Consider the following 15,119-nt stretch of genomic DNA (forward strand, 5'->3'; position numbering starts at 1 on the left):
TGACTATTTGTAACCACTTTTAATGGTTCTGTGATTGTGTCCCAATATCTTAGTAATTTCAAGAATGCTGCATCCCTCTGTAAGACGTAACAATTTTTGACTTTTCATAGTTAAATCTATTTTTGGCCCTTTTTGCCTGAGGAAAACAAGCTGCCTAATAATTCTGCACACCTTGATAAAAGGAGTTGTATCCTCAGTCCACAGCATCTCTCATTAAACAATTGCACATCACCTGATCTGCTTCATCCAATAAGTATTCATGTTTACATCATGGAGTTGGAAATTCTGCATAAAAATTATGTTATGGTCAAAATACTCACTTGCCTAAAAATTGTGCACACATTGAAAGTAAGTAGAACAACAGGATTAATGGAGATGTGAATGGTGCCTTAATGTGTCATGATCAATTAATTGACAACCAGCTGTTTAAATTCTTCTTTTCAAAATGGTGGTTCCCTACAAAGTCTGATACAATTACCAGCAATTGGACTATATCAAACTGTGTGGACGCACCCCTAACTGGTAATACCAATATTGTCAATTTATTTTTTTCAAGAAAAGATTAACCAGGATTATTATTTGAAGCCGCTTTTTTTTGTTTAACAGTGCTGGAGTACTGCCACTGACACTAAGCCCTTGAGCCTAGTATTTTACTTACCAGTTGTTGTCTTCTGCTATTCCCAGTGCTGCTCTCTTCCCATGCCATCATCTTGTGATGGCAATTTCTGAATGACCAGAAATCGGAGGTTATGGTCATAAGCTTGTATAACTTGTAAAAATCCCTGAACTTACTTGATTCTGCCGCTCTTTTCCGTTTTGTGCTGTGTCACTCCATTGCAGAAATATTCATATGTATTTCTTTGGTGCGCATTGCGTGAAATCTCTTTTTGCAGACAAACTGGGCATTTCTTCCCAGACTTTTCTGAGGGAGTGCACTTTCATCCCTCCCTCTTAGGCTAGGTTCACACTACGTTAGTGCAGTCCGTTCAACATATCCGTTAAACGGACTGCACTAACGCAAGTGCCGGCACTTGCACAGCGCTAGCGCAGATGGAGCTTCTGCTAGCTCCATCTGCGCTAGCGGCGAGCTAGCAGTGACAGACCCGGAAACGCTGCAAGCGGCGTCTCGGGTCCGTCACTCAATGACGGCACATCGCTAGCGCATGCCCATTGTGGGCGTGCGCTAGCGATGCGCTCGCCATTGCTTGTAATGGCGGCGTTAACGGACTACGTTACACCGCGTTATGCCGCGGTGTAACGTAGTCCGTTAAACGGGTTCACACAACGCAGTGTGAACCCAGCCTTAGATACTGCCAATCACAGCCTCTGAGCCTGATAAACTGCTATAGTTGAGCTGTGATTGGCGCTATCTGGGTGAGAGGCTGAAAATTCATGCCCCCAGAGAAAACTCTGAAGAAACGTCCAGTTGTACTGCAAGAAGAGATTTCACATAGTGTGCTCCTGAAGAAATATATGTGAATATCTCTGCATTTTACTGAAATGCCTCAAGATGGAAAAGAGTTGCAGAATAAAAGGAGCTCAGAGATTTTTATAAAGTATTTTACTGACTAAGTGACAGTTATATTTATTAGAAAATACACATTTAATAAAATAGATGTGTTAGAAAATCTGAATGTTCCTCTTTAAATGGAACCTGTCAGGTGATTCATGCTCCCTGAAACATGGTCAGCTTAAATCTGAGACTGTTCCATCATTTTACCAATATCCTTGTTTTACTCCGAGCTGTAATATAATATGAACAGGGAGTGAACTGGTCACAAGAGTAAAGGAGGAGGCCTGACTGGCAGATACTCAGCGCCGCTGCTCCCTCGCCTCTCACTTTTGTGTGTGTATAGAGAGAGACCCGTCAGTCAAGTAGAGCTGAGTGGCGAGACGTTTGAAGGGACTCATTACCCTTTCTAGTCCACATAGTCACCTCGTTCTTGACTCCCTGTTCAAGGTATGTTTTTTTTTTTCTTGAGCTCCGGAGCTTTCAGAGTAAAACAGATATAGTTGTAAAGATGGAGTCGATCTCTGACTGCTCAATCACTTTGCAGGTTCCCTTTAACCCCTTAACGACCCCCGATACGCCTTTTAAGGGCAGCAGTTAAGGGTACTTATTCCTCAGCACCGCTTTTTAACGGTGCTGAGAAATAAGTGTATAGCGCCCCTCAGCATCGTAAAATCTCCGCGGTCTCTGCTACCGGGGGTAGCTGAGACCCTGGAGAACATGATTCGGGTCGGTTTTTACTATCCCCAGACTTGTGATTGCCGGTATTCACCGAATAACGGCAATTGCAAAAAAAAGTCAGATTTCCCATTTATTCCTCTCTCCTCTGATATGATTTATCATACCCACGGAGAGAGAAATGGGGTCCCCTGTTGTGAATTCTGTGGTTAAGCTCCCTCCTGTGGTCATGAGTAGTACTGCGGCTGGTTCTGTCTATGAGCTTCCTCTGGTGGATGTGAGTGGGGCTGCGGCTTCTGAGTTTCCTTCCTCAGGTGACGAGGTTAAGTCGTTAGGTGCTGCTCTATTTAACTCCACCTAGTTCTTTGTTCCTGGCCTCCAGTCAATTTTCCAGTATTGGTCTTGCTTTCTCCTGGATCGTTCTTGTGGCCTGTCTTCACTGCATAAGCTAAGTTCTGCTTGTGTTACTTTTGTTTGTTATTTTTTCTGTCCAGCTTGCTATATTGGTTTTTCTTGCTTGCTGGAAGCTCTGGGACGCAGAGGAAGCACCTCCGTACCGTTAATCGGTGCGGAGGGTCTTTTTGCGCCCTCTGCGTGGTTGTTTGTAGGTTTTTGTGCTGACCGCAAAGCTATCTTTCCTATCCTCAGTCTATTCAGTAAGTCGGGCCTCACTTTGCTAAAACCTATTTCATCTCTGTGTTTGTATTTTCATCTTTACTCACAGTCATTATATGTGGGGGGCTGCCTTTTCCTTTGGGGAATTTCTCTGAGGCAAGGTAGGCTTATTTTTCTATCTTCAGGGCTAGCTAGTTTCTCAGGCTGTGCCCGAGGCGCCTAGGTCTGGTCAGGAGCGCTCCACGGCTACCTCTAGTGTGGTGTGATAGGATTAGGGATTGCGGTCAGCAGAGTTCCCACGTCCCAGAGCTCGTCCTATGTTACTATTAACTATCAGGTCACTTTGTGTGCTCTTAACCACCAGGTCTGTCTATTGTGTTTCTGAATCACCAGTTCATAACAGTACTGGAGGCCCAAAGTACTAATGCTTCTCAATAGAGGGAAAAGAGAAGTTCTGAGACCATTTTTTTTTTCTCTGTTCTGTGTTTTGCCTTTCTTTTACCCTAGACATTTGGGTGGTTCAGGACACAGGTGTAGTGATGGACATTAAAGGTCTGTTTTCTTGTGTGGATCATCTCGCTGCAAGAGTACAAAGTATTCAAGACATTGTGGTTCAGAAATCTATGTTAGAACCTAGAATTCCTATTCCTGACTTGTTTTCTGGAGATAGAGCTAAGTTTCTGAATTTCAAAAATAATTGTAAACTGTTTCTGGCTTTGAAACCCCGCTCCTCTGGTGACCCAGTTCAACAAGTTAAGATTATTATTTCTTTTTTACGTGGCGACCCACAAGACTGGGCATTTTCCCTTGCGCCAGGAGATCCTGCATTATGCGATATTGATGCGTTTTTTTCTGGCGCTCGGATTGCTGTATGATGAACCTAATTCAGTGGATCAGGCAGAAAAAAATTTGCTGGCTCTGTGTCAGGGTCAGGATGAGGTAGAGATATATTGTCAGAAGTTTAGGAAGTGGTCTGTGCTCACTCAATGGAATGAATGTGCGCTGGCAGCAATTTTCAGAAAGGGTCTCTCTGAAGCCCTTAACCCCTTTACCCCCAAGGGTGGTTTGCACGTTAATGACCAGGCCAATTTTTACAATTCTGACCACTGTCCCTTTATGAGGTTATAACTCCGAAACGCTTCAACGGATCCTGGTGATTCTGACATTGTTTTCTCGTGACATATTGTACTTCATGATAGTGGTAAAATTTCTTTGATAGTACCTGCGTTTATTTGTGAAAAAAACGGAAATTTGGCGAAAATTTTGAAAATTTCGCAATTTTCAAACTTTGAATTTTTATGCAATTAAATCACAGAGATATGTCACACAAAATACTTAATAAGTAACATTTCCCACATGTCTCCTTTACATCAGCATAATTTTGGAACCAATTTTTTTTTTGTTAGGGAGTTATAAGGGTTAAAAGTTGACCAGCAATTTCTCATTTTTACAACACCATTTTTTTTTAGGGACCACGTCTCATTTGAAGTCATTTTGAGGGGTCTATATGATAGAAAATGCCCAAGTGTGACACCATTCTAAAAACTGCACCCCTCAAGGTGCTCAAAACCACATTCAAGAAGTTTATTAACCCTTCAGGTGTTTAATAGGAATTTTTGGAATGTTTAAATAAAAATGAACATTTAACTTTTTTACACAAAAAATTTACTTCAGCTCCAATTTGTTTTATTTTACCAAGGGTAACAGGAGAAATTGGACCCAAAAAGTTGTTGTCCAATTTGTCCTGAGTACGCTGATACCCCATATGTGGCAGTAAACCACTGTTTGGGCGCATGGGAGAGCTCGGAAGGGAAGGAGCGCTATTTGACTTTTCAATGCAAAATTGACAGGAATTGAGATGGGACGCCATGTTGCGTTTGGAGAGCCACTGATGTGCCTAAACATTGAAACCCCCCACAAGTGACACCATTTTGGAAAGTAGACCCCCTAAGGAACTTATCTGGATGTGTGGTGAGCACTTTGACCCACCAAGTGCTTCACAGAAGTTTATAATGCAGAACCGTAAAAATAAAAAATCATATTTTTTCACAAAAATTATATTTTTGCCCCCAATTTTTTATTTTTCCAAGGGTAAGAGAAGAAATTGGACCTCAAAAGTTGTTGTCCAATTTGTCCTGAGTACGCTGATACCCCATATGTGGCAGTAAACCACTGTTTGGGCGCATGGGAGAGCTCGGAAGGGAAGGAGCGCAGTTTGACTTTTCAATGCAAAATTGACAGAAATTGAGATGGGACGCCATGTTGCGTTTGGAGAGCCACTGATGTGCCTAAACATTGAAACCCCCCACAAGTGACACCATTTTGGAAAGTAGACCCCCTAAGGAACTTATCTAGAGGTGTGGTGAGCACTTTGACCCACCAAGTGCTTCACAGAAGTTTATAATGCAGAACCGTAAAAATAAAAAATCATATTTTTTCACAAAAATTATATTTTTGCCCCCAATTTTTTATTTTTCCAAGGGTAAGAGAAGAAATTGGACCTCAAAAGTTGTTGTCCAATTTGTCCCGAGTACGCTGATACCCCATATGTGGCAGTAAACCACTGTTTGGGCGCATGGGAGAGCTCGGAAGGGAAGGAGCGCCGTTTGACTTTTCAATGCAAAATTGACAGGAATTGAGATGGGACGCCATGTTGCGTTTGGAGAGCCACTGATGTGCCTAAACATTGAAACTCCCCACAAGTGACACCATTTTGGAAAGTAGACCCCCTAAGGAACTTATCTGGATGTGTGGTGAGCACTTTGACCCACCAAGGGCTTCACAGAAGTTTATAATACAGAGCCATAAAAATAAAACAAAATTTTTTTCCCACAAAAATTATTTTTTAGCCCCCAGTTTTGTATTTTCCCTAGGGTAACAGGAGAAATTGGACCCCAAAAGTTGTTGTCCAATTTGTCCTGAGTACGCTGATACCCCATATGTGGGGGGGAACCACCGTTTGGGCGCATGGGAGGGTTCGGAAGGGAAGGAGCGCCATTTGGAATGCAGACTTAGATGGAATGGTCTGCAGGCGTCACATTGCGTTTGCAGAGCCCCTAATGTACCTAAACAGTAGAAACCCCCCACAAGTGACACCATTTTGGAAAGTAGACCCCCTAAGGAACTCATCTTGATGTGTTGTGAGAGCTTTGAACCCCCAAGTATTTCACTACAGTTTATAACGCAGAGCCATGCAAATAAAAAATATTTTTTTTTCCACAAAAATTATATTTTAGCCCCCAGTTTTGTATTTTTCCAAGGTTAGCAGGAGAAATTGGACCCTAAATGTTGTTGTCCAATTTGTCCTGAGTACGCTGATACCCGATATGTGGGGGGGAACCACCGTTTGGGCGCATGGGAGGGCTCGGAAGGGAAGGAGCATCATTTGGAATGCAGACTTAGATGGATTGGTCTGCAGGCGTCACATTGCGTTTGCAGAGCCCCTAATGTACCTAAACAGTAGAAACCCCCCACAAGTGACCCCATATTGGAAACTTGACCCCTCAATGAACTTATCTAGATGTGTTGTGAGAACTTTGAACCCCCAAGTGTTTCACTACAGTTTATAACGCAGAGCCGTGAAAATAAAAAATCTTTTTGTTTTCCCACAAAAATTATTTTTTAGCCCCCAGTTTTGTATTTTCCCAAGGGTAACAGGAGAAATTGGTCCACAAAAGTTGTTGTCCAATTTGTCCTGAGTACGCTGATACCCCATATGTTGGGGTAAACCCCTGTTTGGGCACACAGGAGAGCTCGGAAGGGAAGGAGCACTGTTTTACTTTTTCAACGCAGAATTGGCTGGAATTGAGATCGGACGCCATGTCATGTTTGGAGAGCCCCTGATGTGCCGAAACAGTGGAAACCCCCCAATTATAACTGAAACCCTAATCTAAACACACCCCTAACCCTAATTCCAACGGTAACCCTAACCACACCTCTAACCCTGACACACCCCTAACCCTAATCCCAACCCTATTCCCAACTGTAAATGTAATCTAAACCCTAACCCTAACTTTAGCCCCAACCCTAACTGTAGCCCCAACCCTAACCCTAACCCTAGCCCTAACCCTAGCCCTAACCCTAGCCCTAACCCTAGCCCTAACCCTAGCCCTAACCCTAACCCTAGCCCTAACCCTAGCCCTAACCCTAGCCCTAACCCTAGCCCTAACCCTAACCCTAACCCTAACCCTAGCCCTAACCCTAGCCCTAGCCCTAACCCTAGCCCTAACCCTAGCCCTAGCCCTAATGGGAAAATGGAAATAAATACATTTTTTTTTATTTTTCCCTAACTAAGGGGGTGATGAAGGGGGGTTTGATTTACTTTTATAGCGAGTTTTTTAGCGGATTTTTATGATTGGCAGCCGTCACACACTGAAAGACCCTTTTTATTGCAAAAAATATTTTTTGCAATACCACATTTTGAGAGCTATAATTTTTCCATATTTTGGTCCACAGAGTCATGTGAGGTCTTGTTTTTTGCGGGACGAGTTGACGTTTTTATTGAAAACATTTTTGGGCACGTGACTTTTTTTATCGCTTTTTATTCCGATTTTTGTGAGGAAGAATGACCAAAAGCCAGCTATTCATGAATTTCTATTGGGGGAGGCGTTTATACCGTTCCGCGTTTGGTAAAATTGATAAATCAGTTTTATTCTTCGGGTCAGTACGATTACAGCGATACCTCATTTATATCATTTTTTTATGTTTTGGCGCTTTTATACGATAAAAACTATTTTACAGAAAAAATAATTATTTTTGCATCGCTTTATTCTCAGGACTATAACTTTTTTATTTTTTTGCTGATGATGCTGTATGGCGGCTCTTTTTTTGCGGGACAATATGACGCTTTCAGCGGTACCATGGTTATTTATATCTGTCCTTTTGATCGCGTGTTATTCCACTTTTTGTTTGGCGGTATGATAATAAAGCGTTGTTTTTTGCCTCGTTTTTTTTTTTTTTTTTCTTACGGTGTTTACTGAAGGGGTTAACTAGTGGGACAGTTTTATAGGTCGGGTCGTTACGGACGCGGCAATACTAAATATGTGTACTTTTATTGGTTTTTTTTTTTTATTTAGATGAAGAAATGTATTTATGGGAATAATATTTTTTTTTTTTTTTCATTATTTTGGAATATTTTTTTTTATTTTTTTTACACATTTGGAAATTTTTTTTTTTACTTTTTTACTTTGTCCCAGGGGGGGACATCACAGATCAGTGATCTGACAGTTTGCACAGCACTCTGTCAGATCACTGATCTGACATGCAGCGCTGCAGGCTTCACAGTGCCTGCTCTGAGCAGGCTCTGTGAAGCCACCTCCCTCCCTGCAGGACCCGGATCCGCGGCCATCTTGGATCCGGGGCTCGAGCAGGGAGGGAGGTGAGGAGACCCTCGCAGCAACGCGATCACATCGCGTTGCTGCGGGGGGCTCAGGGAAGCCCGCAGGGAGCCCCCTCCCTGCGCGGTGCTTCCCTGCACCGCCGGCACATCGCGATCATCTTTGATCGCGGTGTGCCAGGGGTTAATGTGCCGGGGGCGGTCCGTGACCGCTCCTGGCACATAGTGCCGGATGTCAGCTGCGATAAGCAGCTGACACCCGGCCGCGATCGGCCGCGCTCCCCCCGTGAGCGCGGCCGATCGGCTATGACGTACTATCCCGTCCAGGGTCAGATAAGCCCAGGGCACCTCGACGGGATAGTACGTCTAAGGTCACAGAGGGGTTAAGGATGTCATGGTGGGATTTCCTATGCCTGCTGGTCTGAATGAGTCTATGTCTTTGGCCATTCAGATCGATCGACGCTTACGTGAGCGTAAAAATGTGCACCATTTGGCGATATTATCTGAGCATAAACCTGAGCCTATGCAATGTGATAGGACTTTGACCAGAGCTGAATGGCAAGAACACAGACGTCGGAATGGGCTGTGTTTTTATTGTGGTGATTCCACTCATGTTATCTCCGATTGTCCTAAGCGCACTAAGCGGTTCGCTAGGTCTGCCACCATTGGTACGGTACAGTCGAAATTTCTTTTGTCGGTTACTTTGATCTGCTCTTTGTCATCCTATTCTGTCATGGCATTTGTGGATTCAGGCGCTGCCCTGAATTTGATGGACTTGGACTTTGCTAGGCGCTGTGGGTTTTTCTTGGACCCCTTGCAGTATCTTATTCCATTGAGAGGAATTGATGCTACGCCTTTGGCCAAGAATAAGCCTCAGTATTGGACCCAATTGACCATGTGCATGGCTCCTGCACATCAGGAGGATATCCGCTTTCTGGTGTTGCATAATCTGCATGATGTGGTCGTTTTGGGGTTGCCATGGCTACAAGTCCATAACTCAGTATTGGATTGGAAATCTATGTCTGTGTCCAGCTGGGGTTGTCAGGGGGTACATGGTGATGCTCCATTTCTGTCTATTTCATCATCCACCCCTTCTGAGGTCCCAGAGTTCTTGTCGGATTACCGGGATGTATTTGATGAGCCCAAATCCAGTGCCCTACCTCCGCATAGGGATTGCGATTGTGCTATCGATTTGATTCCTGGTAGCAAGTTTCCTAAAGGTCGACTGTTTAATTTATCTGTGCCTGAGCATGCCGCTATGCGGAGTTACGTAAAGGAATCCTTGGAGAAGGGTCATATTCGCCCGTCGTCGTCGCCATTGGGAGCAGGGTTCTTTTTTGTGGCCAAGAAGGATGGTTCGCTGAGACCTTGTATTGATTACCGCCTTCTAAACAAAATCACAGTCAAATTTCAGTACCCCTTGCCGCTGCTGTCTGATTTGTTTGCTCGGATTAAGGGGGCTAGTTGGTTCACCAAGATAGATCTTCGTGGTGCGTATAATCTTGTGCGTATTAAACAGGGCGATGAATGGAAAACAGCATTTAATACGCCCGAGGGCCATTTTGAGTACCTGGTTATGCCATTTGGGCTTTCAAATTCTCCATCAGTATTTCAGTCCTTTATGCATGACATCTTCCGAGAGTACCTGGATAAATTCCTGATTGTATACTTGGATGATATTTTGGTCTTCTTGGATGATTGGGAGTCTCACGTGAAGCAGGTTAGAATGGTGTTCCAGGTCCTGCGTGCGAATTCTTTGTTTGTGAAGGGGTCAAAGTGTCTCTTTGGTGTTCAGAAGGTTTCATTTTTGGGTTTCATTTTTCCCCCTTCTATTATCGAGATGGACCCTGTTAAAGTTCAGGCCATTTATGATTGGACTCAGCCGACATCTCTGAAGAGTCTGCAAAAGTTCCTGGGCTTTGCTAATTTTTATCGTCACTTCATCAATAATTTTTCTAGTATTGCTAAACCGTTGACTGAGTTAACCAAGAAGGGTGCTGATGTGGTCAATTGGTCTTCTGCTGCTGTGGAAGCTTTTCAGGAGTTGAAGCGTCGTTTTTCTTCTGCCCCTGTGTTGTGCCAACCAGATGTTTCGCTCTCGTTCCAGGTCGAGGTTGATGCTTCTGAGATTGGAGCAGGGGCTGTTTTGTCGCAAAGAAGTTCTGATGGCTCGGTGATGAAACCATGTGCCTTCTTTTCCAGGAAGTTTTCGCCTGCTGAGCGTAATTATGATGTTGGCAATCGAGAGTTGCTGGCCATGAAGTGGGCATTCGAGGAGTGGCGTCATTGGCTTGATGGAGCTAAGCATCGCGTGATGGTCTTGACTGATCACAAGAACTTGACGTATCTCGAGTCTGCCAAACGGTTGAATCCTAGACAGGCTCGTTGGTCGCTGTTTTTCTCCCGTTTTGACTTTGTGGTTTCGTACCTTCCGGGCTCTAAAAATGTGAAGGTGGATGCCCTGTCTAGGAGTTTTGTGCCCGACTCTCCGGGTTTGTCTGAGCCGGCGGGTATTCTCAAAGAGGGGGTAATTTTGTCTGCCATCTCCCCTGATTTGCGGCGGGTGCTGCAAAAATTTCAGGCTAATAGACCTGACCGTTGCCCAGCGTAGAAACTGTTTGTCCCTGATAAATGGACGAGTAGAGTTATCTCTGAGGTTCATTGTTCGGTGTTGGCTGGTCATCCTGGAATCTTTGGTACCAGAGATTTGGTGTATAGATCCTTTTGGTGGCCGTCTCTGTCGCGGGATGTGCGTTCGTTTGTCCAGTCCTGTGGGATTTGTGCTCGGGCTAAGCCCTGCTGTTCTCGTGCCAGTGGGTTGCTTTTGCCCTTGCCAGTCCCAAAGAGGCCCTGGACACATATCTCTTTGGATTTTATTTCGGATCTCCCCGTCTCTCAAAAGATGTCGGTCATTTGGGTAGTTTGTGATCGCTTCTCTAAGATGGTCCATTTGGTACCCTTGTCTAAATTGCCATCCTCCTCTGATTTGGTGCCATTGTTTTTCCAGCATGTGGTTCGTTTACATGGCATTCCAGAGAACATCGTTTCTGACAGAGGTTCCCAGTTTGTTTCGAGGTTTTGGCGAGCCTTTTGTGCTAGGATGGGCATTGATTTGTCTTTTTCCTCGGCTTTCCATCCTCAGACAAATGGCCAAACTGAACGAACCAATCAGACCTTGGAAACATATCTGAGACGTTTTGTTTCTGCTGATCAGGATGATTGGGTGTCCTTTTTGCCTTTGGCTGAGTTCGCCCTTAATAATCGGGCCAGCTCGGCTACTTTGGTTTCGCCGTTTTTCTGCAATTCTGGTTTCCATCCTCGTTTCTCTTCAGGGCAGGTTGAGTCTTCAGACTGTCCTGGTGTGGATACTGTGGTGGATAGGTTGCAGCAGATTTGGACTCATGTAGTGGACAATTTGACATTGTCCCAGGAGAAGGCTCAACGTTTCGCTAACCGCAGGCGCTGTGTGGGTCCCCGACCGTGTTGGGGATTTGGTTTGGTTGTCGTCTCGTTATATTCCTATGAAAGTTTCCTCTCCTAAGTTTAAGCCTCGTTTCATTGGTCCGTATAGGATTTCTGAGGTTCTTAATCCTGTGTCTTTTCGTTTGACCCTTCTAGCTTCTTTTTCCATCCATAATGTATTCCATAGGTCATTGTTGCGGAGATACGTGGCACCTGTGTTTCCATCCGTTGATCCTCCTGCCCCGGTTTTGGTTGAGGGGGAGTTGGAGTATATAGTGGAGAAGATTTTGGATTCTCGTATTTCGAGACGGAAACTCCAGTACCTGGTTAAGTGGAAGGGTTATGGTCAGGAAGATAATTCCTGGGTCTTTGCCTCTGATGTTCATGCTGCCGGTCTGGTTCGTGCCTTTCATTTGGCTCATCCTGGTCGGCCTGGGGGCTCTGGTGAGGGTTCGGTGACCCCTCCTCAAGGGGGGGGTACTGTTGTGAATTCTGTGGTCAAGCTCCCTCCTGTGGTCATGAGTAGTACTGCGGCTGGTTCTGTCTATGAGCTTCCTATGGTGGATGTGAGTGGGGCTGTGGCTTCTGAGTTTCCTTCCTCAGGTGACGAGGTTAAGTCGTTAGGTGCTGCTCTATTTAACTCCACCTAGTTCTTTGTTCCTGGCCTCCAGTCAATTTTCCAGTATTGGTCTTGCTTTCTCCTGGATCGTTCTTGTGGCCTGTCTTCACTGCATAAGCTAAGTTCTGCTTGTGTTACTTTTGTTTGCTATTTTTTCTGTCCAGCTTGCTATATTGGTTTTTCTTGCTTGCTGGAAGCTCTGGGACGCAGAGGAAGCACCTCCGTACCGTTAGTCGGTGCGGAGGGTCTTTTTGCGCCCTCTGCGTGGTTGTTTGTAGGTTTTTGTGCTGACCGCAAAGCTATCTTTCCTATCCTCGGTCTATTCAGTAAGTCGGGCCTCACTTTGCTAAAACCTATTTCATCTCTGTGTTTGTATTTTCATCTTTACTCACAGTCATTATATGTGGGGGGCTGCCTTTTCCTTTGGGGAATTTCTCTGAGGCAAGGTAGGCTTATTTTTCTATCTTCAGGGCTAGCTAGTTTCTCAGGCTGTGCCCGAGGCGCCTAGGTCTGGTCAGGAGCGCTCCACGGCTACCTCTAGTGTGGTGTGATAGGATTAGGGATTGCGGTCAGCAGAGTTCCCACGTCCCAGAGCTCGTCCTATGTTACTATTAACTATCAGGTCACTTTGTGTGCTCTTAACCACCAGGTCTATTGTGTTTCTGAATCACCAGTTCATAACAGTACCCCGAGCCCAACCCTGCTACCTTTGCCATCTCTGGACCCTCCTGTTCCGTCCCACGGACTTCCACGTCTTCTTCCTGGAAGAAAATGGCGGGCGCATGCTTCATTTTAATCACTGTGATAGACTCTATCACAGTGATCAAAATAAAAAAAATAGCAAATCAACCCCCCCTTTATCACCCCCTTACTTAGGTAAAAATAATTTGCAGTTAGGGTTGGGGTCAGGGTGGTGTTGGGGTCAGGGTTGTTGTTAGGGTTAGGGGTGTGTTAGGGTTATGGTTGAGTTAGAATTGGGGGGTTTCCACTGTTTAGGTACATCAGAGGGTCTCCAAACGCGACATGGTGCCTGCCATTGATTCCAGCCAATTTTGAGTTCAAAAAGTCAAACGATGCTCCCTCCCTTCTGAGCCCTGCAATGCTCCCCAACATACAGTGTATCGGCGTATTCAGGAGCAATTGCACAACCAATTTTGTGGTCCACTTTCTCCTGTTACACTTGTGAAAATAAAAAAGTTTAGGTGTAAAGTACATTTTTTTGTGAAAAAAGTAAAATGTTTATTTTTTATTTCCACATTGCTTTAGGTCTAGTGAAGCACCTGAAGGGTTAATAAACTTCTTGAATGTGGTTTTGAGCACCTTGAGGGGTGCAGTTTTTATAATGCTGTCACTTTTAGGTATTTTCTGTCATATTGACCCCCCAAACTCACTTCAAATGTGAGGTGGTCCCTAAAAACCAAAAAGTTTTGTAACTTAACTTTTGTAGGAAAAATGAGAAATCGCTGGTCAACTTTTAACCCTTATAACTTCCTAGCAAAAAAAATAGTTTCCTAAGTCGTGACATCTACAGCAGCCATTATAGCCCATTTTATTGTATCACCTAAATAGTCACTGTTATTTTATGTCTATTGTTTTGTAGAACAAGAATGGAACACTATATTTGAGCATTTGTGCAAGCATGACAACAGTTTAAAGCCCTTTATATGTAGCAAATGCAGCAAAAGATTTTCCACCAAGTAAGTTATTTATTTTGTTTTATGGCATGTTCATATGTACTCGCTGATATATACTTCCAACAAAAGGCTGCAGCATATGCCACATTATTGGCAATAGTATAAGCCAAAAAATATATCACACAATGAAATAAAAAATACTGGTTTAAGTATTCTTTTGTCATATACTGGATGAATGGGGCCTTATGGATAAGTTAGCTGTATGTGCTGCTAATTAGACGTATTGATATAGCAAGGTAAGCAATAACAGAATGTAATATATTTTTATACCTATAGCATTTATCATACAAGGTTAATTAGCATGTATTCTGCAAAAAGGAAACAATTACGGTATAATTATTGTAAATAATAATTATATTTATCTGCCTCCATGTCCTATGGGGGCACAAACATAAATTTGTCTAAAGAGAAAAACCGTTAACTACATGCTGATGTATTTTTAGCATCATAAAGAAAAATATTCTGCTAAGGAGAATATATTTTAAAGTACGGTATATCATTACTTCAATCATTGGTGCTAGAGTTTAGTTGTACATTCTCTATATTGATTTAACCACCTCACCCATAGTATTGCTTGCAAGTCTCATGTTGGTCAACAGAGAGGAGGAATGTTTGTGTGTCTTTTTTTATTATTTGTATTTAATTGTTTTCTTTTTATTGTTATGAAAAGTAAATGCAAAATCAGTTCCGGAGGTCATGGAGGACCTAATAGTAAGACAACAGCAACTGTTCCTCCATATTGACATGCTGTCTGTTATATGTTTTTAAAGGGAATTTTAAAGGATTTCATCCTCCCTTCCCCCTCATAAAACTATTTATATGTACTTGTAACTATTTCAAAGACAAGTCCAGCAATACATTTACATGACGAGTCCATTACTACTTTACTGAGAAATCAGCATTTTAATTGATATGCAATTGAGGCTGTAGATCTGAAGCCTTTGTCACTCCAGCTCTATTCCTCTCATTGCACCTTCTCCTGCTTGACTGACAACCTCTATGATGTGTGACTTCAGGCAAAGGAGAGTGGAGTGACAGAGGCTTCAGATCTACAGACTTAATTGCATATTAGTGAAAATGTTGACTTCTCAGTAAAGGAGAATCGGACTGGCCATGTAGAGGGTTTACTGGACTTGTCTTTGAAGGAGCTACATGCACATATAGATATGAAAACCAATACAAAGATGTGCTTGGAAGAGAATGATT

General features: G+C 43.5%; 1 protein-coding gene across 1 annotated transcript in view; it reads left to right on the plus strand.

Annotated features, from left to right (window-relative positions):
- The window catches only part of LOC138642518 (gastrula zinc finger protein XlCGF26.1-like), a 103,467-nt gene that overhangs the window by 38,127 nt on the left and 50,221 nt on the right, over nucleotides 1-15,119 (plus strand). The window contains exon 3 of the mRNA XM_069730723.1: nucleotides 13,820-13,916. Coding sequence (XP_069586824.1) covers nucleotides 13,820-13,916 — 97 coding nt within the window. The remainder of the gene's footprint in view (nucleotides 1-13,819; nucleotides 13,917-15,119) is intronic.

This window comes from Ranitomeya imitator, chromosome 6 (assembly GCF_032444005.1).
Source record: "Ranitomeya imitator isolate aRanImi1 chromosome 6, aRanImi1.pri, whole genome shotgun sequence".
NCBI classification, from domain to species: Eukaryota; Metazoa; Chordata; class Amphibia; order Anura; family Dendrobatidae; genus Ranitomeya; species Ranitomeya imitator.